The following is a 22,681-nucleotide window of genomic DNA, read 5'->3' as shown; positions in this document are numbered from 1 at the left end:
TAGCAATCTTGATTCTTGAGCAATGTCAAATCTAAGTATCAGCTCACTTATCATCTGTGACAGCAGCCGTAGGCCACCAAAGGATCGACGACTCCATATTCTCAGCCGCTTTGCAGTATTTCTGAGTTTTTCGGCCAGTCTGTTGATTGGGTGATTTGCTAAAGTTGGTAAGTTCCAAGCCTCCTGCACTACATCTTGAAAGCCCCTTACTTTGGTCCAGAAATTTTCAAATTTAAAGAAGGATTTGGATCTTGGTTCCTTTCTGCAAGCGAGTAGGAGTGGCGAGTGGTCTGAGCTTGGTCGAGACGCCTCTCCGTGCTCAACATCAACAGCGGAGAGGAAGACGATCTTGTAGAGGCCGGCATGCAAGCACTTCTTATTTTATTTTAAGCAATTAATTAGCTGGATTTGGTCGGCGTCAAAATCTACTACGTGCATCGCCATTGACCTGACCTGGAGCTAGCGATCCGTCTGCGCACGATCATTCTCACCGTCAAATACTCCATTACTCTGGGTAATGGATGCCAGTCAGACACACATATACAGCAGAAAATAAAAATAAAAATTTACAATATCCCCAACTGATCCATCGTCAAATTAGAGTTTTGATAATACGAAAAGCTAGCGAGCTGTAGCTAGCTAGTCGCCTCTCTCTCTCTCTCTGATCGAGGCGAGGCGAGGGCAGGCAAAGAAGAAGGTGGTAGCTAGCATCATCGGTCATGGCGCGGCAGCTGCCCCGCACGGGTTCCTTCTCGGGCGTCTGGTGGAAGCTCGGGGACGACGCCGACGAGCAGCGCCGCCTCGCCGACGAGGAAGCCGCCGTCAAAGCCCGCATCCAGAGGCGCCATGCCACCGCCCGCGCCGTCCGCCGCACCATTGCTTTCACATCCCTCACCCTCGAGGTCGGTCGATCGTCCGTACGTGCCATATACATATCATGCTCAAGTATCAGTTCAAGATCCCGGTGTAAATATGATGCATTGCAGACTGCTGCGTTCGTTTATGGGTTGTGGATGGCCAGAAGACGACGACGCGACGGCATCAACAAGACAAGTGCTGCTGCTAAGACGACGACGACGAAGCTACTGCTGCCCGTGCCCGCCTTTGCTGCCTTACTCTTCGCCGCCTTTTCCCGCTTCCACCATTTCTGTAAGTCCCTCGATCGAGGCTTCATTGATTGCTTAATTAATTTTGTGATCGTTAAGTTTGATAAAATAATATGCCGACCAGTTGATGCCAAGGACCAGCAGAAGCTCGATCGGCTTCGTGCAGAGAGGAAAGCCAAGATGGGGCTGCATTCGAACGGAAGCCATCACAACATGCAAAAGCTCCTCATCCATAACCAGGTTGCTAGCTCTTTCTTGCCTGCTCCATCGATCGTCTGCACTTAAGATATAAACTTGTAGCTTCCTCCTGCATGACGATTTAACGATTCCTTTTACTCATTTGACGATTTAATTTGTATACAATATTGGCCCTGCAGGAGTCTGATCCAGGTTCTCCTGCTGCTGCTAAGAAAGGTCACTCCAGATTGAGCTTCCATGTCGGAGACGATGAATGAATCAACGATCTGAATATGCATGGATAAATAAATATTTCAGAAATCAGAGAACACTGGCACTTGCATGTTTTACAGTCAAAACAAGGTGTACATATGCTGATTATTTGGGGCTCCACCAATTTTTTTTTAAAAATATATACTAAAGACTATGCCAACAAATTCATGTAACGTTGCATTATTTTGCTGGAGCTATCGACAATTTTTCTGATTTCATAGGATTTTCACTGCGTTTTATAAGTTTTCGTATTTATTTATTTTCATTTTCAATGCACTACTGTTGCCATGTCAAACCGTGCGTCATTATGCAACGCTATGTACGTATGATGTACCGGCGGCACCCTCGAACAGATCCGGAGAAATTAAGAAGAGGGGAGATCGAAACGGAATCGTTCTCTGGAGTAGTAATATTCTTCTTCTTCGGTTCGATGGAGGGGTGAGGTATTACTTTGATTTGATTTGAGGCCAAAATTCCCCGGCGGCAGCAGGCAATCTGAATTATCATGGCGGATGGCGGCGGAAGAGGTCGAGCAGCAGCGCCGTCGCCGCAGGAGGAGGAGGAGGAAGCGTCGCCTTCTTATCGTGGTGGACGAGAAGAGGATGGATCTCGGCGGCATCTCCACGTATCATGTCTTCAGATTAAACCTCGACCGCCTGTTCGCCGACCAAAACGACGGCGGTTGGGCAGCGTTGAGGCCCTTCCCCCGTCACCTCGCGCGGTTCAACACGTCGCCGCGGCAGTCGGAGCGCCTCGACCTCGCCGCCGTCGCCCCAAACATGGTCGTCGGCGTCAGCAACTTAAAACGCACCGTCCTGTACGACACCGCCGCCGGCGCGGAGGTGTCGCCCTCACCGGAGCTTCTGTACCAAGTACCCGGTGGCACGGTCCCGATCCCGCTGGGAAGGCGAGTGTACACCATCGGCTACCGCCCCAGCTGGTCGCCCTCCGGCTTCCAGGTATTGCTCCCTGAGTCTGACAGGCGGTGGCGGCGGAGGCGATGGTCGTGGCGCGCGCTTCCCGCGCCACCGCGGGAGTTAACCAGCGGTTTCGGCTCGTTGCAAGGGTGGATGGCCGCCGGCACACGCGTGTGGGTGTCGGCGAAGGGCAAGGGCACCTACTCCTTCGACACGGTCCGCTTGGCGTGGCGCAAGGAACGGCGACTGGGACCTCCCCATATGTGGCCGCGCCCTCTTCGTCCCCGACCTCGGCATCTGCGCTCGCCTCTCCTCCCTCTGCGCCTTCGACCTACCGGCTTCCGGCACGGCGCCGGTGGTCCGGTACGTGTGGCCGGCGTCGTACCCTGATGAGTGCCGCGGCACGGGTTTTGTGCTTATTAGGTCCCGCCAGCCTCGCCTACCTGGGGCACGGCACCTTCTGCATCGCCTGGTCCATGGGCAGGCATCGAGCAAGACGAATGCCATATGCTCACGCGCTTTGCCCCCCTCCTCATCGCCGTCCAAGTCGTCTTCAACAACAGCGAGCTGTGCCTTGTCAACCGCAACCTGCGTTGCTACCGTATTCCCGCCACCGGACAAGAAGCCTACGTGCTTCAACCCTCCTTAGGCCACCATGTTTAAGGCCTATTTGATGAGCTCAAAGATTCTGAGAAGTAACCGGTGAGAAACCAACTTATCATAGTTTAGAAAATCTAGGGTTCCTACCTTCCGTGTCTTCTAGTTTATTTTCTCAATTCTATAATTCTAAATTCTCAGAAACTAATTGTTGTTTGGAACAGCTTCTAACTCCCGAAAATTATGTGAGAAACTGCTTCTATCAGAAGCACCCCAAACAGGCCCTAAGACTGCTCTAGCTTCATCACAAGCAATTGTTTGACAATTAATATGCACGGAAATGTTTTCTTAATATATTTCGGTTTCTTCTATATAAACGATTTTTTATATAACTGAAGATTAAAACAGCTAGCAGCGTTTTTATGAGCATGTTTCTCTAACTATTAAACATGTGTGTTTTAAAAAATCAAAAAAAAATAAAAATGATATTAATCTAATTCTTGAATTTGTAATGATTCATCCTCGTATGAATACAATGATCGCCTCGAGAGCTGAGATTGTGTGGACGCACAACTTCAACAGCTAATAGCAGGGGTTTCATTATTGTGATTATTATCATCACATCGCAATAATCACTCAAGCTACCAGTGTACCATCACAAATATGTCGTGGTTTTGTTCGGTAAATATGGGAAGATTTCAAAAATAGTAAAAGAAGTAGAAAGAAATCTAAATAAATTCATGGTGATATATCATGATAATCCTCCAATCGTGCTGTTTGATCACCTAAATCATGTCAATGTTTTTTTTAAAAAAATTGAATTTAAATTCGTACGGTTTCTCCGTGATTATCGCTGATAATTTCTCCACCGACCATGATTTCATTGGGGAAAAACGATAAGAGGTGATTCTTTGTTTATTTCATGGAAAAATCAAATTTGGAAAAAAAACAATTTATGAATAAAGCTTTTAAACATGTTCTTAATGTCTAATAGTTAAGTCTAAAAAGTACGATTGAAAAGACCCAAATCAATTTTAAATTTAAGATTAAAAAAAATTAAATTTTAATTATAAGTAAAATATAAACACGATGCCTGATCTTGTTTGAACCATCAACGAAGTAGATCATGCTTGCATGTCTTAAGGATATCCGTGGAAACAAAGATGCAGTAGTACATCTCAGAACGTGATAACCAACATTTTTTTGGGAGGGAAAGAACGTGATAACCAGCATTAGCTAAACTGGCGTAGGAGTGTTTGATTAATGCTGAATCTCTATTTAATTAAAGAGAGAGAGAGAAAAGAAGTACTCCTAGAAAGGAAATAATAAAATATGAGCGTGAGAAAGCTGCTAGTGCGTGCATTGTCATGTCCTCGTAGTGCAAAACGACTCCCTTCCTTCCTTCCACGCGAAAAAAGAGAGCACCGCCGGATCGGATGGCCGCCGCCGCCGGTGACCCCTCCGTAGGCTTCTTCTCCGCCGTCTGGTTCCGCCTCCGCACCGCCGCTTGGCGCCGTCGGCAAGACGACGACCACGACGGTCGAAACGATGAGGAAGCCGTGCTGCGTTCGCGCCTTGTCAAGCGAGCGGCGGCTGCTCGGCGGCTCGCCTTCGTCTCCTTCAACCTCGAGGTGAGGCCCCCATCTTGCTCTCGCGTCAGGGCACTTAGGCCTTGGATTGCACCGCCTTTTGTTTGCAACGGAAGAGACTCAAGAGAGCAGAGCAGAGGCGTGGCCCTGCGAGTGCGCGCTCCAGGTGTTTGCTTTTATGCGCGCCCAGTCGCTTCACTTTTGATTGCTACTCGCTGGTGCTGATGATCAATCGAGAAATTTTGGTTGTTTCTGAATTGAGAAACTACATATTTTCCTCCGCGCTTCAGGTACTGGTGTTTGTTTATGCTTTCTGGAGGGCCAGGAGGCGCAATTTGAGCTGGAGGCAGCCCATTCAAGCGCTGCCCGTTCTTGTCATCCCTGCTCTAGCTACACTTATCTATGCCGCCTTCGTTCGCTTCACCAGAAGACGTGCGTAATATTCCTCTACAACGTCTCTTCATTCTTTGCCACCTTTCCTGTCTCTACTACTCTGTTGGAGTTACTAACATTTGGCAAAGCTCTGCAATTGCTACCAAGTGGAATTCTTGATGTACCCTCACAATGCATTGCTGGAAAGCCTCTCTCAGGTGATAACATCTCATCTTGCTCTGCAGTTGATATCAAGGACCATACAAGGCTTAAAAGTCTTCAGGAGGAGAAGCAGGCAAGTGAAGATGTATCAAGGAAGTTTAACCAGAACGACCTAATCAGTGGACAGGTATGTTTGTTTCCTTCATTCTAATTCTTTGCATGTAAGCTTAACCTGCAAACGTATACGTCATCGATACTTACTTTACATTTTGGGGAACATTTATTTATTTATTTATTGCCGGGAAGGCCCAGAAGTGGCCATCCAATTTCATTAAGACAAGAAGCATGTACAAAATAGAGATTACAAAGCTCAAAAGAGGTTGCTGAGTCTGGCGCAGGCTGGGGAAAAGTACTCTAGAGGATCAAAGTGATTTGGTTCTTGTTTCCTGCTGTTCTTTGAGCATATTTGTTCTGCTTTGCTCAACATTACCGGTCTTTGTTTGTTGATGCAGAACTGTGACAATGTAGGTGATGCCAGTAATTGTTTGCCGGAAAATGATTCAAACAGAACTTTTTTGCCACCAACTCATTCAGCGACCAAAACTTCTAAGACTAAGAAACGCCGCCAGCCAAGTATTAGCTCAAGGGGTGATGGTGAAACTGACATGTCTTGGGGTCATAGTAAGGATTTCCAGCCGATGCCCTCAGATGGCCTACGGAAGAGAAGAACATACACAACTAATAGCAGAGCTACAGAAAGCATCGAGGAAAAGATTCAGAATACAATGTCATCTAATGTCACAGATTCCAGCTTTGGCATGGAGTTTCCTGAATTAAGTGATTCTGATGTTGTTTACAGTCAGGCGAACATCATAAAAACAAGTTCAGCACCATTGATCAGGTGTCAAGAAATGCTTCCCAGAGATGGGAATGAAGAAGTACCAGCTGTCTCCACACATTTAAATCAGCACGGTGGTGCCCACGATTCCACCGAAGATACTGTTTGCTCTCCTCTTGATTACAGGAACTTTTCTGAACCTTTTACAATAGTAAAGCTTGCTGAACCTCAAACTGTTCATCAGGAATCACCTATAGGAGGTGGTGAAGACAAAGTCATCAATAGATTGTTGGATACTGTGAACACTAATTTCAACTCTAGCGAGGAGAATCTCATATGTTCATTTCGGTCTCATGATAGTCTTTTTGATAGAGAAGATGACGCATGCTTAACTGAACATGGGAGACCATCCTTGCTGACTGCTTTCGGAGAACTTCCTGTCGAAATCAGTGAGGAAAACTCACTATCTCAACCAGAAAAGCTGGAACCTTATCCAGTTTCTATTAACGAAGCTCCTGCTTCTCCATCTGACTACACTGTTTATTATGGTAGCTTAAAGGATGTGAGCCCCAGCCCATCTGATCCAGTGCTATCTGCATCAGAAAACTTTGAAAAGGTTTCCATCAAAGATGGCAAGGAGGAATCATTGCTTAAGCCACAGAAATCAGCAGCTCTGCAAACAGATACTTTCACTCCAGAGAAGTTACCTGCTACACATGCCATTCATGACAGTAGATTGATAGTTAATCCTGATGAGGGTACCAATGCACTTGCTTGCATCTTTACTAATGCAAACATCAATGCAGCTCTTGTGAGTATTAATGCAGGTAGTCCTAGATTGAATCTTCCAGTCTGTGAAGAGTTGCGTCGTGAGGAATTTGAGGATCCTGAGGCGAGCTTCTCATCCTCTGCTGAGTTACTGATGAAGGGTGATGAGGATGCCAGGGAAAAAGAACCATGTCAATTCAACGGGGGGGAGGGAAACGATGTACTCATCTGTTCAGAGGAGGAAGCTCTGCTGGTTCCGCTTGTAGTCAGTACTACTGAACAGTACGTAAAAACTTCAGGTTTCCCTTTATGCTGTCAAGATGCCGATATGATGGAAGTTCCTAGAATTGTTGCAGCTAATCCTGAATTGAAAAACTCAACATGTCGAGAGGTACTCACAAATAATGACGAGGTCTCAAAGGAGGAATTATCGTATGGCTTGCACCTAAAGGAGACGAATGATCTACATTTTAATTTGGAGAAGGATGATTTTCTGCATCCATCTGTAGTTGATACCGATGAACATTCATTAGCTACATCCGATTTTCTTTTATCCAATGAAGGAATAGAGACAACCATTACGAAAGCTCATGGGGCTCTCAAGAAAAGTTCGTCTGAATCACAAGGTGAAGGGTATAACCCTATAGAGGCTGTTGTCGACCCTTCATGTGATGATAGTAACACTCAGGATGTGATAAATAGTGTAATGCCTGCAAATTTTGTTCCCGATACCAACATGAGGGGCAGTTTTCAAGTTGGCCAGGAGAAGACTCTGGAAGCATTTTCTAATCAGCTCGACAAAAGAACTTGTAATTTTGAAGGGATCTTATTATCTTCAAGTGAGATCAATAATGATATATTTTATTCAAGCGGCTCAAGTTCTCACCTTTTACATGCCAGTTCTGTGGAAGACAATGCACCCTCTTCTGTTCAAGGTAAACTTTCTGAGTCCAAAGATGAAACGGCTTCTGCTTTTGTGGATACCCCTACCTTTCTAGATGAGGTTACGAGATCAGAAAATTGGACGAATCACTCCGGATCTTCTCAATGTATTCCAGACAGAACTGAGATTCAATCAATTCATGATGGCAAACAAGTTCCATATGAAACATTACATGGAATTACTTTCGGTGGAGACGAAAGTTTCATATCTCCAGAAGAGAGCATAAATTCTGAAAAATATTCACTCTATTCCAGATCATCCTCATGTGTTTCAGAGGTTAATATGATGTATGCTCCCGGAGGTGGTGCATCATCTGAACCAGAAAATAGTCATATTTTCAGCTTGGATGATAAGAATGGCATGATGTTTCACAGTGTGAACAGTACAGAGAATTATGAAAATAGCATTAGGTCTGTTGAATTTATTCCAGAAACTGACATGATAAAAACTCTTGATGTTGCTGGCGAATCAATGGCTGGTTTATTACATGAAGTTCCATCCAGCGTTGTTGATGGTTTCATAACTCCAGGTATGGGCAATGGCATGGGAAAATCAGATGATTACTTGGACTTATTGTCTTCATCTGTTCATACAGTTGAGGATTCCAAAGCTGAAAATAATATTTACAAGATAAATTCATCATTGTTCTCTCCAGATGTCAATTTGACTGGATGTTTAGGGGGTGGTCAGCAAGGAACTCATCTAAAACAAGAAGAAACCACTTTATGTTTTGAGAATCTTTACATGGCTTGCCAGGATACCAATTCCGAAGACCATTTTACCAATTTGGGGTCTCGAGATATTCCAGATGCTAGTATTTCAGAAAATTTTCTAGTTGAAGAGAGATTATCTTCTGATAGGCTTCATGATGGTATCTTCAGTACCAAGGGGTCTTTAATATCTATAGATGATGGCAACAATGCTGGTTCAAATAATTCACCATGTGTTTTGCATAACGCACATATCAACAAAAATCTCTTGGGTCTTCAAGAAGGCTCATTCAACCCACAAGATGGACCTACAATGACTTCCATTTCTCGAAATAAGGTCAATATTGCTGAAAAGCCTGCATGCTTCTCTCCAGAAGAATCCATGGTTGCAGATCTACAAGATACCAACAAAACAACGTCAGTTCCAAGAGATGGAAACTCTTCAAGTTTTTCAGGGGCTTGTAATTTTTTAGATGAGTCAAATAGTTCAATAAATCATCCATACTACTCAAGATCCACATCACCTATGCCTGAATGTAACCTGATAGAAATTCCTGAAGCGTCCTGGGGAGAAACAGTTGAACCAGATGACGACAATTCCTGTAGTTTTGAGGAAACTTTGACGTCTGGAATCTCTTCAAATAACCATAGGTCTCCTTTATATAACTGCAAGCAGGAAGTTGTAGTATCATCAGGAAAAGGATCGACTGATCCTGTACTGGTTGATGTTCATAGTTTTGATATGATTCCTGTTGGTGAAGAGCAGACAACCATAATTAAGGAAGAATTCAAGTATGGTAAAAGTTTTTCAAGCAAACCAGGATTGTTTTCATGTGATCCAAAGGATAATTGCATCATAAACCCTGAAAATTTTGACAAAAGATCTTTTGAGACTCATTATCAGGAAGGACCAGAAATTGCTGTTAGTTTGGCAGGGATGCCCTTCTTTGTAGATACTAACTCTGAAGCTGAAAAGGAGCATGACAATACCAGATGCTCTTCTTCTCATGCTGAATTCAACATTGCGGAGGCTCCCAAAGAACTGTCTATAGATGCTGAAAATAAAGGTGAATGCCTGTTGGGTGAACTGGGGGTCATCTCTTGTCTTTTTAAAAGAAAAGGCCAAAAGGCATATTTGCAAACAAAAAATAATTTACAAATAAAACATTTATACATGTGTTCATAGCGATTTAGAAGCCAAGGTTAAGAAATAAACTACGATAAAAAACCTTAAAATCAATTCCAAATTTGAGGTTGAAAAAAAAACAAAAGACAAAAGACGGGGAAAAAGGACAAAGGGGATAGCATAGTATTTCTTATTTTATTAATATAATATTATGGCTAAATTTGATTGCACATTAGCACATTCCCACTTAATTTGGGAAAAACAAACTACAAATCCTTACTAATAATGGCACTTACTCTTCAGTTTTCCCCAAGGGCGTAGAAGTACACAATTGGCATTGCATGGATAAGGAACCAAAAGACGGTAGATTGGATGATGTAAAAGAGGATTTAGTTGACTTGGATGAGGACCATGAGGTGAGTCACATTCCCTCAGATATTGCTTTGAACTTCTATCTTCTTTACTAAGGTGAGTACCGTGACTTTTTAGACCTGGTATTACAAGGTAGCGGAACTATACTTACTGCCTTGATATGATTTCTGGAAACAGAATAACCCCATTGTTCTTCCCGAGGTGGCTGGAAAAATTACTGCTCTTTCACCAATGCCGTCCCTAAAACTTTATGCAAAAGATGCTTCTTCGAGGGATTCATCAGTGGGAGTAACGAATGATTTTGAAGTGGCACGAGCAGCAGGGCTTCGGCAAAGGAAACAAGTACTCACAATCAGTAGTAGCACTGGGAGCAGTACTGTGTCTGAGCTAGCTGACACACAGTGCACTGAACTTGTTGACGATGTTGTCGATTCCCTTAGTGCTCCTCTACCTTCATCAAGTGCTACTACTATTCAAAATATATCAAATGGAATGTCTGCACACTTTTTAATAGAACAGTTAGCTACCGATCAGCCTCGTAAGAACATCTGAAACCTTGCAGTGGGTCTGTTTCCATTTTGTGTTCATAAAGCTTCAAATATCTGGATAAGTGCAGCAATAAAAAAAAGTTGAGCCCGCATTGTTGTCACAAGTTTTGTGTGGACAGAGGACTAGGCCAAAAAGTCCAATATGTGGAGTTTTCCTACAGAGTGAGTGGAGTGGTATGGTAATTGTGGAGAACGTAACCGGGATATGAGAAATATGAAATCATCTTTGGATTAAGTTGCTTAAGTGGAGTGGATCCATCCTAGTTCTTGCATTTCATCATCAAGAATATATGAATTGTTGAAAGATAAGATGGTGTTCCTAGAGGTTCTTTTTTATTTGGATTGGAGTTGTGTGTATACTGTAGAAATATGGTATTTCTGTATATTTGGGTAAATACGTAAATATGCTGCTAACAGTAGCTCTTGTATAGTCTGCTACATAGCTTGTCTGCTTTTAGGTGGGATAGTTTAGAAGAGTGCTTCTCATGTGTGCCTCTTTTCTGTACAAGCTGTAGATGTCTGCATTTTTTGTGGATAAAATACACAAACATCATAATGTTCCCTGTAAGTAATGGGTACAAATATGAGAGAATCTGCTTGAGTATTTAAGTTGATACAACATATATACTGCCAATCCAATTTTGTCATATTCTTTGTTCTTTTCTATTTCTCTACAATATTTTGTACAGTTTTCTGTTGGAGGATGAATTATTGAGATTCTCATTATTTATGTTATCTTAATCCTGCAGCTACCAGTATAGAACAGATATGATGCAGTTCTTGACTAGCCAAGTTGTGTAAACTCTGATGGTTCTCCATCCATGGCGGAGAAATCCCATCAGAGAGGTATTATGTTTGGTAGCCCAAATACACAACTCATTCCTTCTGCTGTGATTTATGCTTTGGAACCACTGTTATTCTAGTCCAATGAGAATTTGAACATGTGGCACTACGAACTGTATCTCATTGCCTATTTCACCTGATATGTCCTAGAAAAATACAAACTATACATTTTTGACAGACTAGCTACGGAGAAATATGAATTATACACATGTTAGTATTGTTTGGAACTTGTATTTTAGAGATAAAAAATAGAACTATTTTGAAATATTTTATATACATAAAGAATTAGTTGGTAAGATAATGTATAATATAGTTAGTGGATGGCAAATTCACTGTCGCCACCATTACCTTCTTTTAAAATAGTATAAATATAGATATGAGATACTATACTATATTATCTTGTGTTTCCTTGGATAGAACTCTATCCTGCGTTGGATGTTTATTCCTTTTTCATGTATGCATTGCGGGTATATTTTGATGATATGTGCAAAAAAATGCCTTGCGAGTGTAGAATTGTCCCTACTAATTTTCTCTTCTAGTCTTCTAGATGACAGTGAGTCTTCTCTCATTACTTTCCTGATCTCCTGCACTAACAATTGTTAGATGCATTTTGTCAATTGTTGACACACAGTTGTGATCCCTCTGTCATTGGTCAGCATAGTGGCATACCAAGATGGATGCTTCAAATTCACAGTAACGTGGTTGACTTTCATATTGTAAAGGCCCCAACATTAAAGATTGTGTCAATCACAAGTAGTGGCATGTTTAAGTTTATGTCAACCTATGATATTTTTTTAGATTGACATGTCAAAGTTACTATCTGATGTGAACTCTTCTTTATTGCATGCTGAATGAGGGACCCTGTGTGCTCCACAATGCCATCTGGCTGCTGAAAGATGTGTTCTGTTATGCAGATTTTTTAATCTTAATTTGGTCTTTTAAAACAAATCAGCGCTACATGGCTTCAGATTCGAGCTTTGATAGGAGTACTGTACAACATACATGTCCCTGAAACTTGAATATGCAGAATTTGCCATTTTTTCTGTGGATTATTGCTTCAGGTAGCTAACAATATAACATTGTCAACCCTTGTTTTCTCTTGAAAACTGTTAGATTCTTTAGTTGTGCAGAAGAGTGAAATGACTCTCACAGTACTTCATATCTCCAGCTCAACGGAATCTAAATATCTGACCCATTTCATTTTGACCAAATGGCAAGGATAAGTGCATTTTCCTATCTTGCGGCAAAGTCGAATGGTAACTCAAATAAAGGTATTACTTGATTGGGTCATTACTAGCCTTAAACTTATGAGCTTTGATTTTTGCGTTTCTCAAAAGCATTAGCTGAATATTTCATTTTTATTTTGAGTTGACCTTATGATTCTGAGTTGTGATCCCCTGATGTTTACTCAAGAGCAGCAATTCATCATACTTGAACAGCTTACACTTGGACACTTATGAAGGATGAAATAATGAAATGCTACTTTACAAAGGAAGGGCCACAGCTCCCAAGATGGATCAGCAGCAGCAATCTTTCTTCTGCAACCAATCACGTTGCTATGCTGGATGTGGGCTTCTGAATGGCAGTCCAGATACAGAGAAACTGACTTCAGGAATTAAAATAGAGGGGCTTCTCAACTCTCCAGCCTCAGGTCAGACATCATATATCAGAATCTCTGGGTTCTTGAATTTTGATTAGTTTTTGAAGTATTGCATTCTTCTGCCATTAATATTTTAAGAATGGGGGTGGGACTGTGGAGTAGTAGTTGCCGTGCACAAATAATTCTATCCTCAAGATTCCCTATACATCTTGGACATGCTGTAATGTTTCCTTCAAAAATGCTGTCATGTGGATAGTTCGTGCATGATTATCTTTCTTGTTGTGGAAAATATTTTCCGTCGTCCTTCGGAATTTGTTGGTCTTTTGTAGTGTTGGCGTCTAGTGCATCTACTGTTGGGAAGGTCCATATAGGGACATGGATGCCCTTTTTCTAAACCTTCATTATATTTCTGCCTTGAATTTGCATGTTCGAACCTTGTTTTTTTATTTAGACAAAGGAAGCTTTTATTGATTTCTAACCTTGTTTGGCCTGACTAGCATAGTTTTCCTTGGCAAAGAGAAAGACATCCAAATGAAATGTCAAAAACTTGAGATAGGCGACAAATCAATAAATATGCTACTCAAGATCTGGATCTTGCCTAGCTATAAGAAAACCATATGAAGGTGTGACTTATCAAACTGAGAAGGAAATGGATGAGATCTTATTTAAACCCAAAAATTCTCACACTTGTGTTGACTGTTATTAATGTTTCTTTAGATGATGAGGCTCGGTGAGCCGTATTGTGATTGGGAGCCTGAATAGGAAATTGTGGGTATGGATATTTGGGCAGGCAGCTTCAGCTACGCCTGGTATGGCATACCATTAATTTTCTCGTATATGATAGGGGAGGCGCCTCGGCCAGCGCTGCACCACCGCCTCTTGCAGATTTGCTTAGATCTCATCATCCTCCATTCCCCCTCTCATCTCCTTCTTCTCCTTCTCCTTCTTGGAAATGCTTTTCTTTTCCATTATATATTCTGTGGTCGGTCGGTACTCGTTTCTTTGCCAGCTACTTGTGTATAAAGGGCAGGAAGGCGAGGCTGCGGCTTGTCGATCACCATTCACCAACACACCGAAAAGAGAGTCTGCTTGCTCCATTCTCTGCCTCATGTCGACGACGACGGTGCCGGAGCCGCACGTCCTCGCCGTCGATGACAGCATCGTGGACCGTGCTGTCATCTCCAGACTCCTCCGGAGCTCCAAATATCGAGGTACAAATACAGTTGCATTTCTACAACGGATACGACTGACTCATGTAGAATTAAGTTGGTTAGTATCATCAGCAACAAGTAATAGTCAGTTACTCACCTTGAATTTGTTGTGTTGCTGTGCACGCAGTTACCACGGTGGATAGCGGCAAGAGAGCACTGGAGCTTCTCAGTCTGGTACGTTCGATATCTCTCTCTGTATGTGCTACGTCAGTCAGTTTTTGGAATTGCTGGCGCCTTTGGGAATTAATGTCAAGTTAGTTTCTTTATACCTGTTGCAGGATCGAAATGTGCATATGATCATCACAGATTACTGCATGCCGGAGATGACAGGATTCGACCTCCTCAAGAGGGTCAAGGTATTGTGCATTCAGTCACTCAATCTGACCTGCCTCCTCTCTCTTGAGAATTTGATTCTCTGTACATGTACATGGGTGTGTCTGCGTGATGAAATAAATAGGACTGTACTAGTATCTGAATAATAGATTGGGAATGGCAGGAGTCGTCGGAGCTGAAGGAGATCCCGGTGGTGCTAATGTCGTCGGAGAACTCGCCGACGAGAATCCGGCGGTGCCTGGAGGAGGGGGCGGAAGACTTTTTGATCAAGCCGGTGCGGCCGTCTGATGTGTCGCGCCTGTGCAGCCGCGTCATGAAATGAAATGAAACGAAATGCAAACAGCTGGGCTGGATTAATCAATCAGGAGTCCTCCTAACCACCATCTCTAACTGACCAATCATAGTATAAGTAGCAAGCCACGAACAACAACAACAACAACAAGACGTCGTTGATCGATCGATCGATCAGCAAGGTTCATGCTGCATGGTGATTAATAAGAAGAGATCAAAGCCCTCAAGGGAGTTTTTTTTGTCCGGAACGATATAATTATTGTACATTACTTAATTATTACTACTAATTAATTCCCTAGTAGATCCATGACGCCTAACTAGCTAGCACTACCTCTCTCTTGCTCTCTTCTTTATCGGCAAAATAACCAATAAAAGATTCTTCTTATTTGGCAAATTGGAATATATTGTTTATATCCTCATGTTTTCGTTCCTGATCCCCATCTGGCACCCAAGGAGTGCTAATATAACCTAGCCTTCTTCATGAGACAGATGGACGAGATACAAGCAGAATCGTTTTCTACTAGACAAATTAATGGCTGATGATAATTATTCGAGGTTACGAACGAATTGATTATTATACTGTTAAAAGCACAAATTTACAACATTACTTTCTAGTTAAAAAAACACCGTTTATAACATGCCAAAAAAGAAAAAAAAACTTCTATCTATTATTCTATCCATATCTATCTATCTATTATATTATAAAGATGGCCCAAAAATAAGCTTCATGTTCGTTTTGGAGGAGGATAGAAATTAACATGTTAATTTAAGAAAAGAAAAAAATCTTAACCATATATTTGTAAAGATTGATCGATATAGCCGCATACATAATTAAAAACTGTTAATGAGAAAGCAGAAAAAACTGCCACGAGCTAAAAACAAGAAGGGAAAAAAAAAGACTCCGACGCCCAAGACGCAGGGATATTTCTGGCCCATGAAGCCCAAGAGGAGAGGAGAGGAGAGGAAAGAGAAAAAAACGAGGAGAGAGAGAGAGGATGCGATGGGCCCACCACGAGTCGCGTCCGCCATCGCCATGGTGTTGCTCCTCCTCTCCTCTTCCTTCCTCCTCCGTCTCCCACTCGCTCGGGCTCGCCTCCCCAACCCCAACCCTACCTCTAGGGCTCTCCTCCTCCTCCCCGCCTCCTCACCTCTCCGGGCCTTCTGCCCCGCCTCCCGCCGCCCCTCCTCCGCCACCTGCTCCGCCTACGCTGCCATGGCCGCCACCGACGACAACCCGCTCCTCGCCGACTTCGACTTCCCGCCCTTCGATCGCGTCGAACCAGCCCACGTCCGCCCCGCCGTCCGCACCCTCCTCGCCCGCCTCGTACGTACCTTCCTGCCGCCCTTGCGTCGCGTACCGCCACAGTTCCGGATCTCACCCTCGCCCTTCCTTGTTGGTTTGTTGCGTTGCAGGAGGGCGAGCTAGCCGACCTCGAGAAGGGCGTGCAGCCCACCTGGGGGAAGCTGGTCGAGCCGCTCGAGCGGATCGTCGACAGCCTCGACGTCGTCTGGGGCACCGTCGACCACCTCAAGGCCGTCAAGGACTCCTCCGACCTCCGCGCCGCCGTCGAGGACGTTCAGGTACCCGCACCATGGGCTCCCTCCCTTCACCACCCGTTGCTCCTCAATGAACTGCTGATCAACTGATTGGCCCTTCCCGCATCTTCCAACAGCCCGACAAAGTGAAATTCCAACTGAGGCTTGGCCAGAGCAAACCTATATACGAAGCCTTCAAGGCCATAAGGAATTCTTCAGACTGGGAAACCCTCAGCGAGGCTCGCAAGCGTATAGTAGAATGTAATTTTTCTATGTTCATTACATATTATATCGCCAAATGCTGACCTGCCTGCACTTCTTTATGGCAGACTGCCCATAGAATATTTGCGTTGTCCTTTGACTCCTTTCCTAATAATATTCCTTTCCCCCCTTCACCAGCCCAAATAAAGGAAGCCGTTCTCAGTGGAGTTGCGCTTGAGGATGAACAGAGGGAGAAATTTAATCAAATCCAACAGGTATTCTCTTCCTCTTGTCAAATGCTGGACAGTTTGTTTTGGTATATATCTTATTTCATGAAGTCATGTAGCAACTTAAAAAAACTTGACTGTACTACTGTAGTGTATACTGCATGATATAGGTTCTGACATGATCTTCTACACCAGACATACTATGCTGCACTGTTGAAATTTTGATTAAACACATTATACGGATTATTACAAACAATGCCAGAGTTTACTTGCCTGTTTCTTCCTGACAAATTTGTAGGTGAACATCGATATTGATGCATATAAGTTTTAGCTTCTTCTGTGATTTCACATTTCTTGGGGGTGGCTGCTGTGTGTTGTAGCTGATTTTATGTGCTGTTTAACACCTCTCACGGCTGTTCTATTTCAGCTATTCCTTTTATTTTCACCCTTTTTTCAAGCTTATTTATTTTCTTTATTTTTTGATGTTTTCCTGATGCACATCAGTTAATGGAATTCTAACTTCATTTCAGGAGCTCGAGAAGTTAACACAAAAGTTTAGTGAAAATGTGTTGGATGCAACCAAGAAATTTGAGAAATTAATAACTGAAAAGAATGAAATTGACGGGTTGCCTGCTACAGCACTTGGCTTAGCAGCACAGACTGCCGTGTCAAAGGTATAAGCTCTGAACACCAGTATTGAAATTATCTCTCTTAAGTCTTGATTCATTATGCTGATGACCAATTTTGTTAGGGTCATGAAAATGCTTCAGCTGAAAACGGACCTTGGATCATCACATTGGATGCGCCGAGCTATATTGCTGTTATGCAACATGCTCAGAACAGAGCACTTCGTGAAGAAGTTTATCGTGCTTATCTAACCCGTGCCTCTAGTGGTGACCTTGATAACACCAATATCATCAGTCAAATTCTAAAGTTGAGGCTGGAGAAGGCTAAACTGCTTGGCTACAAAAACTATGCTGAGGTGCTTGCGTTTGTCTTGTTTTCACATTAAAATCATTTATGTTATTATTGAATTTTTCTGAACTAGTTTTAAACCCTCAAGGTAAGCATGGCTCAGAAAATGGCAACTGTTGACCGTGTAGAAGAGCTTCTTGAGAAACTTCGTGCTGCCTCCTGGGATCATGCTGTTCAAGGTATAGCCAATCAAATCTTTGTTTTTCTTCCTGCTGTTTTGTTCATTTGCACACCTGCGTCATGATTTTCAACTTTGACTTCGCATGAAGATGTTCTCCTTGATTTTCTTTTGAACAATTCAATCATATCCTATATTCCTATGATGATATGATCTCCTGTGGTTGTACCTTTGAAATATACAAGAGGTTTGGATTCCTTGTGTTATTTATGTATCATCTTTGTTTTCATACTTATTCCTGTTAGGTGTGAATAAGGAGTAGGCTGAACATCATATTTGGTGCGAATATCTCAACTGTTGGTTTTTGTGTGCAGATATGGAAGATCTAAAAGTTTTTGCTAAAGGTTCTGCTTCTCCAGAAGCCAATGACCTAACTCATTGGGACCTAAACTTCTGGAGTGAGCGTCTCCGGGAATCCAAATATGACATCAATGAGGTTCTTTCTTTGCTCTCTAGAAATGTTTAGTTGATTTCTTCTCCAAGCTCATAATTTTGCAGAGTGTTTTAGTGGCTAGACCATGATGTGTTACATTTCTTTGTCCATATGCATTGCAAATACTTGCCAACATATACATTGAGCTGAACTCTATTAAATTTGGTCCTGGGAAGAAAGCGCTGCCTATGGTGACGATGGGTCATTGAGCTGACTTTAGCATTGCTACTGCAGGAAGATCTGCGTCCTTACTTTGCACTACCTAAGGTTATGGATGGCCTCTTCAGTCTCGCAAATAAGCTCTTTGGAGTTAGTGTAGAGTCTGCAGATGGATTGGCTCCTGTAAGCAGTTTTGTTCTTTCTTCAGTAAACTAGATGTTCATGTTCTGCAGCTATTGACCATTGATTATAACCTTTTCAGGTTTGGAACAGTGACGTCAAATTTTACTGTGTCAAAGATTCTTCAAACAGCCCTGTTGCTTATTTCTACTTCGATCCATATTCAAGACCATCTGAAAAGCGTGGAGGGGCTTGGATGAATGTGGTTTTTTCTCGCAGTCGTGTGCTTGCTCGCAATGGTTCACCTGTTAGGCTTCCTGTTGCCCATATGGTGTGTAATCAGACCCCACCAGTTGGTGACAAGCCCAGTCTTATGACCTTCCGCGAGGTAAGCAATAATAAATATGTTAATGGTAAATTATTCTAGATAATATACAATTTATGAGTATTCACTTGTATCAATAATGAGGAAATCACTAATTACCATATTCACTGGAAGATCAGATACACCTCCACATCAATTAAGTAGTGCTAACCTGATTATGAGGGTAACATTTTATTTGCATGTCTTCTGTAGGTTGAAACCGTGTTCCATGAATTTGGTCATGCGCTGCAGCACATGCTTACCAAGCAAGATGAAGGTTTTGTTGCTGGTATTCGTGGGATAGAATGGGATGCTGTGGAGCTGCCTTCTCAGTTCATGGAAAACTGGTGCTACCACAAGTACGATATATCTATATCATTTTGTTTTAAATCGCAGCCTTGAATCTGTCTGGTAAACAGTTGTTTTTGTTTGTACCAGGAACACTCTTTTGAGCATTGCAAAGCATTATGAAACCGGTGAACTTCTTCCTGAGGAAATTTATGCAAAGCTTGTAGCTGCAAAGAATTTCCGTGCTGGCACCTTCAGTCTACGTCAGGTTTGTTTCATATTTTATTTTGACTGTATTGTGTAATTGGTCATGGTCACGTATGCATACAGTACAGAATATCTAACTAGTCAATGCTGTAATTTGTGCTTCCTTTCCGCCCTTGTTCTTTCTAAATGGCTAATCCTTGCCATTCCATCTGCAGATACGTTTTGCTAGTGTAGATATGGAGCTGCATTCAACTTACGATCCAAATGGATCATTGTCCATATATGACGTTGACCGAAGAGTTGCTGAGCGAACACAGGTTCTTGCTCCTCTTCCAGAGGATAAGTTCCTATGCAGCTTTAGCCATATATTTGCAGGTTTGCAATCCTTTAACCTACATGTACATTCCTTCATTCATTCAATTCACCACAGATCTCACATTTTTTTTATTTACAATCTGCAGGTGGCTATGCAGCTGGGTACTACAGTTATAAGGTAAATTGGTGCAAACATTTAAAATTTATGCTCTTTTTTTCTGACATTTGATTCCTTATATGTGTCTGGCCTGTGAGTATGCTCAAGCTACTATCTTTTGTTTTTCAGTGGGCTGAAGTATTGTCAGCCGATGCATTCTCAGCATTTGAAGATGTTGGTTTGGATAACGAGAAGGTACAGTTTTTTATTTCCATCCAGGAGAGATGCTTATGATGTGTTAAAATGACTTGTTTAGTTGTCATTTTCTTAACGTAGTTTGCAATCATTTGGCCAAATATGCTCCATACGCTCTCTTAAAAACAAAGTGTAGTGGATACGATAAACAAAGGATGAAAGATCAATGAGATTTACAAATCTATAACTTTGTGTAGGCAATTGAGGAAACCGGCAGACGATTCAGAGAAACAGTCCTTGCTCTTGGAGGTGGAAAATCTCCACTGGAGGTTAGGCTCCTCGTGCATACAGTAATTCTTGTCGTCAGTTTATTTATTCTACGCAAACTTAAGTGGAAAAAAACGTGCTAACTATGGAAATGAAAATGCAGGTGTTTGTGTCTTTCCGTGGACGGGAGCCATCGCCGGAAGCTCTGCTCAGGCACAACGGATTGTTACCTGCTGCTGCGTAGCGTGAATGCGTGATAGCTCTTGCTGGATTCATTTTTATCTCTGCTGAAAACGGCTAGTTGTAAGAGCAATAGACAAATTGCTGTCCACCGTAATATAATGATCATTGTTGCTTCTTGCTGTTCACACCCTTGTTTCTCTTCACCCTTTGTGGTTTTAGACCTGAAGCTATACAGTTCCGCAACCAGTACATGAATGTGTTCCCAGTATTATCTCCATTTCATATTATTAGAGGTTTTGTTCCTCTCAATGAAATGAATATAGAAAAGTATATAAAACATATCCATTTATACATAAACGAATCTAGGTATGACCAAAAACACATTTTATAATATGAAACGGGAGTTTATTAATTTTGAGGTGTGACTTAGAATTGTAGCACTTTGTTTTAGTCTTTTCTATTTTATACATGTTAAGTTTATTAGTATTAATTACGAAATCCAGTGATAGGCAACATATTTTATATGTGAAATGGATTGACTAACAAACAGCTCAGCCTGGGATTGCATTGCTGAGAAAATTAGATAGAAAGAAAGGAGCTCAGTGGTGGGCGAGAGCGACCATCCGCAGCTGCGCGTCCAGCTGCTCGGCGACGTCGATGATCCACGCCTCCTGCGAGCGGTCGCCGGCCACGAACTCTCTGGCGACGCCGTCCACCTCCACCATGCTGCAGCCGGGCACCTTGAGCACCCTCCTCTCCTCCATCCCCCTCCGCACGCTAACCACCTCCTCCCACTTCCCCCGCCCCGCGTACAGGTTCGACAGCTGCACCTGCAGCCCGCTGTGCTCCAGCCCCAGCTCCGCTATCATCTCCGCCACCTTCTTCCCGGCCTCCACGTCGCCGCGCGCCACGCACGCGTTCAGCAGCGCCCCCACCACGTACGCGTCGGGCCTCATCGGCATCCCCCGCACCACCTCCAGGGCCTCCTCCACCATCCCCGCGCGCCCCAGCACGTCCACCAGGCTGCCGTAGTGCTCCACCCCGGCCTCCACGCCGTACTCCGCCGCCATGCTCCCGAACATCTCTCGCGCGCGCCCCACCAGCCCCGCCCTCCCGCACGCGCTCAGCACGCAGATGAAGGTCACCTCGTTCGGCCGCACCCCTTCTTCCTGCATCCGCCCGAACACCTCGATTGCTTCCATGGAGCGCCCGTGGTCCGACAGGCCCGTGATCATGGCCGTGTACGCGAACACGTCCCGCTCCGCCATGCCCTCGAACACCTGCCTCGCCGTCTCCAGGCTCCCGCATTTCGCGTACATGTCCACCAGCGCTGTGGCCACCATCCTGTCCCCCGCCATCTCGCCGCCATTCACAAAGGCATGCACCCACCGTCCCTGCTCCAGGGCTCCGAGCGCCCCGCACGCGGCCAGCACGCCGAGGACCGCCGCCCTGTTGGGGCGCACGCGGGCCCTGAGCATGTCCTGGAACACGTCGACGGCCTCCGCGAAGCTCCCGGCGCCGACGTACGAGCTGAGCATCGCGCCCCAGGCGATGGTGGTTTTGTTGGGCATTGCGTCGAACAGGGCGCGCGCGTCTTCGAGGCGGGCCGCCCTGGCAAAGGCGGTGAGGAGAGCTGTCCAAGAGCAGACGTCCCTGCAGGAACCGTTGACGTCGAAGACGCGGCGGGCGGAGCAGAGGAGGCCGCAGGAGGCGTAGGCGTGGATGAGGCCGTTGGAGACGTAGGCGTGGGCATCGAAGGCGAGGAGGATGGCGAGGGCGTGGAGCGAGGAGACGAGGAGGCGCGGCGAGGCGTGATGCGGAGGAGCGAGGGAGGCGGAGGCGGTGAGCAGGAAGGAGAAGGTGTAGGCGTTGGGGAAGAGGGGATTAGCGTTGGTGGTGATGCGGCGGAGGCGCGGGAAGAGGCGGAGGGCGCGCAGCGGGGAGGCCGGGAGGAGGGAGCGGAGGAGCGAGTTGGGGAAGAAGCGGTCGGCCAGGAGGGAGGAGACGAGCAGGTGGGCGTGGACCTGGCGGAGCTGCGCGGCGGTCAGCGAGGGACGCGACAGCAGCAGGTGCAGCGCCAATGTGGCAATGGCCGGCGGCGGCGGGGGCATCATGGGCAGGCAACATCCCAGCCAACAAGCGAGCTGTTTGCTCGTCCGA

At 44.2% G+C, this 22,681-nt stretch overlaps 5 protein-coding genes across 7 annotated transcripts; 4 read left to right on the top strand and 1 right to left on the bottom strand.

The window, feature by feature from the left end:
- Positions 1-719: 719 nt before the first annotated feature.
- On the top strand, positions 720-1,779 carry LOC107303637. The gene is made up of 4 exons (XM_015833702.2): positions 720-902; positions 987-1,149; positions 1,231-1,346; positions 1,484-1,779. The coding sequence occupies exons 1-4, from the start codon at positions 720-722 to the stop codon at positions 1,559-1,561; spliced, it is 540 nt and encodes a 179-aa protein (XP_015689188.1). The 3' UTR covers positions 1,562-1,779.
- A 2,669-nt stretch (positions 1,780-4,448) lies between these two features.
- Positions 4,449-13,109, top strand: LOC102711779. Of its 2 annotated transcripts, XM_006648109.3 has the most exons (11): positions 4,449-4,701; positions 4,950-5,091; positions 5,277-5,380; positions 5,706-8,271; positions 8,398-9,519; positions 9,882-9,994; positions 10,128-10,488; positions 11,248-11,344; positions 12,256-12,402; positions 12,510-12,612; positions 12,781-13,109. In XM_006648109.3, the coding sequence occupies exons 1-8, from the start codon at positions 4,507-4,509 to the stop codon at positions 11,268-11,270; spliced, it is 4,626 nt and encodes a 1,541-aa protein (XP_006648172.2). In that variant the 5' UTR covers positions 4,449-4,506; the 3' UTR covers positions 11,271-11,344; positions 12,256-12,402; positions 12,510-12,612; positions 12,781-13,109. The 2 variants fall into 2 exon arrangements, with proteins under 2 accessions (XP_006648172.2, XP_040376474.1); XM_040520540.1 differs by lacking the exons at positions 11,248-11,344; positions 12,256-12,402; positions 12,510-12,612; positions 12,781-13,109 and having other exon boundaries at positions 5,706-9,519; positions 9,882-10,046; positions 10,128-10,217.
- A 1-nt stretch (position 13,110) lies between these two features.
- Positions 13,111-15,235, top strand: LOC102711322 (two-component response regulator ORR3). Of its 2 annotated transcripts, XM_015833901.2 has the most exons (5): positions 13,111-13,564; positions 13,659-14,152; positions 14,280-14,326; positions 14,431-14,508; positions 14,649-14,807. In XM_015833901.2, the coding sequence occupies exons 2-5, from the start codon at positions 13,894-13,896 to the stop codon at positions 14,805-14,807; spliced, it is 543 nt and encodes a 180-aa protein (XP_015689387.1). In that variant the 5' UTR covers positions 13,111-13,564; positions 13,659-13,893. The 2 variants fall into 2 exon arrangements, with proteins under 2 accessions (XP_015689387.1, XP_006648171.2); XM_006648108.3 differs by having other exon boundaries at positions 13,111-14,152; positions 14,649-15,235.
- A 510-nt stretch (positions 15,236-15,745) lies between these two features.
- Positions 15,746-20,706, top strand: LOC102711044 (probable cytosolic oligopeptidase A). Its single transcript, XM_006648107.3, has 17 exons — positions 15,746-16,100; positions 16,190-16,357; positions 16,450-16,573; positions 16,712-16,788; positions 17,271-17,414; positions 17,492-17,722; positions 17,804-17,894; positions 18,208-18,329; positions 18,561-18,668; positions 18,748-18,993; positions 19,183-19,328; positions 19,408-19,525; positions 19,680-19,839; positions 19,926-19,957; positions 20,066-20,131; positions 20,329-20,400; positions 20,502-20,706. The coding sequence occupies exons 1-17, from the start codon at positions 15,777-15,779 to the stop codon at positions 20,580-20,582; spliced, it is 2,310 nt and encodes a 769-aa protein (XP_006648170.2). The 5' UTR covers positions 15,746-15,776; the 3' UTR covers positions 20,583-20,706.
- A 76-nt stretch (positions 20,707-20,782) lies between these two features.
- Positions 20,783-22,642, bottom strand: LOC102705793 (pentatricopeptide repeat-containing protein At3g62890-like). Its single transcript, XM_006649138.3, has one exon. It carries the CDS (start codon positions 22,633-22,635, stop codon positions 21,121-21,123), a length of 1,515 nt encoding a protein of 504 aa, XP_006649201.1. The 5' UTR covers positions 22,636-22,642; the 3' UTR covers positions 20,783-21,120.
- Between the last annotated feature and the right edge of the window lie 39 nt (positions 22,643-22,681).

The sequence above is a fragment of the Oryza brachyantha genome, chromosome 2 (genome assembly GCF_000231095.2).
Source record: "Oryza brachyantha chromosome 2, ObraRS2, whole genome shotgun sequence".
NCBI lineage: Eukaryota > Viridiplantae > Streptophyta > Magnoliopsida > Poales > Poaceae > Oryza > Oryza brachyantha.
The sequence above is the reverse complement of the archived record's forward strand: the minus strand, read 5'-3'. Positions and strand labels throughout refer to the sequence as shown.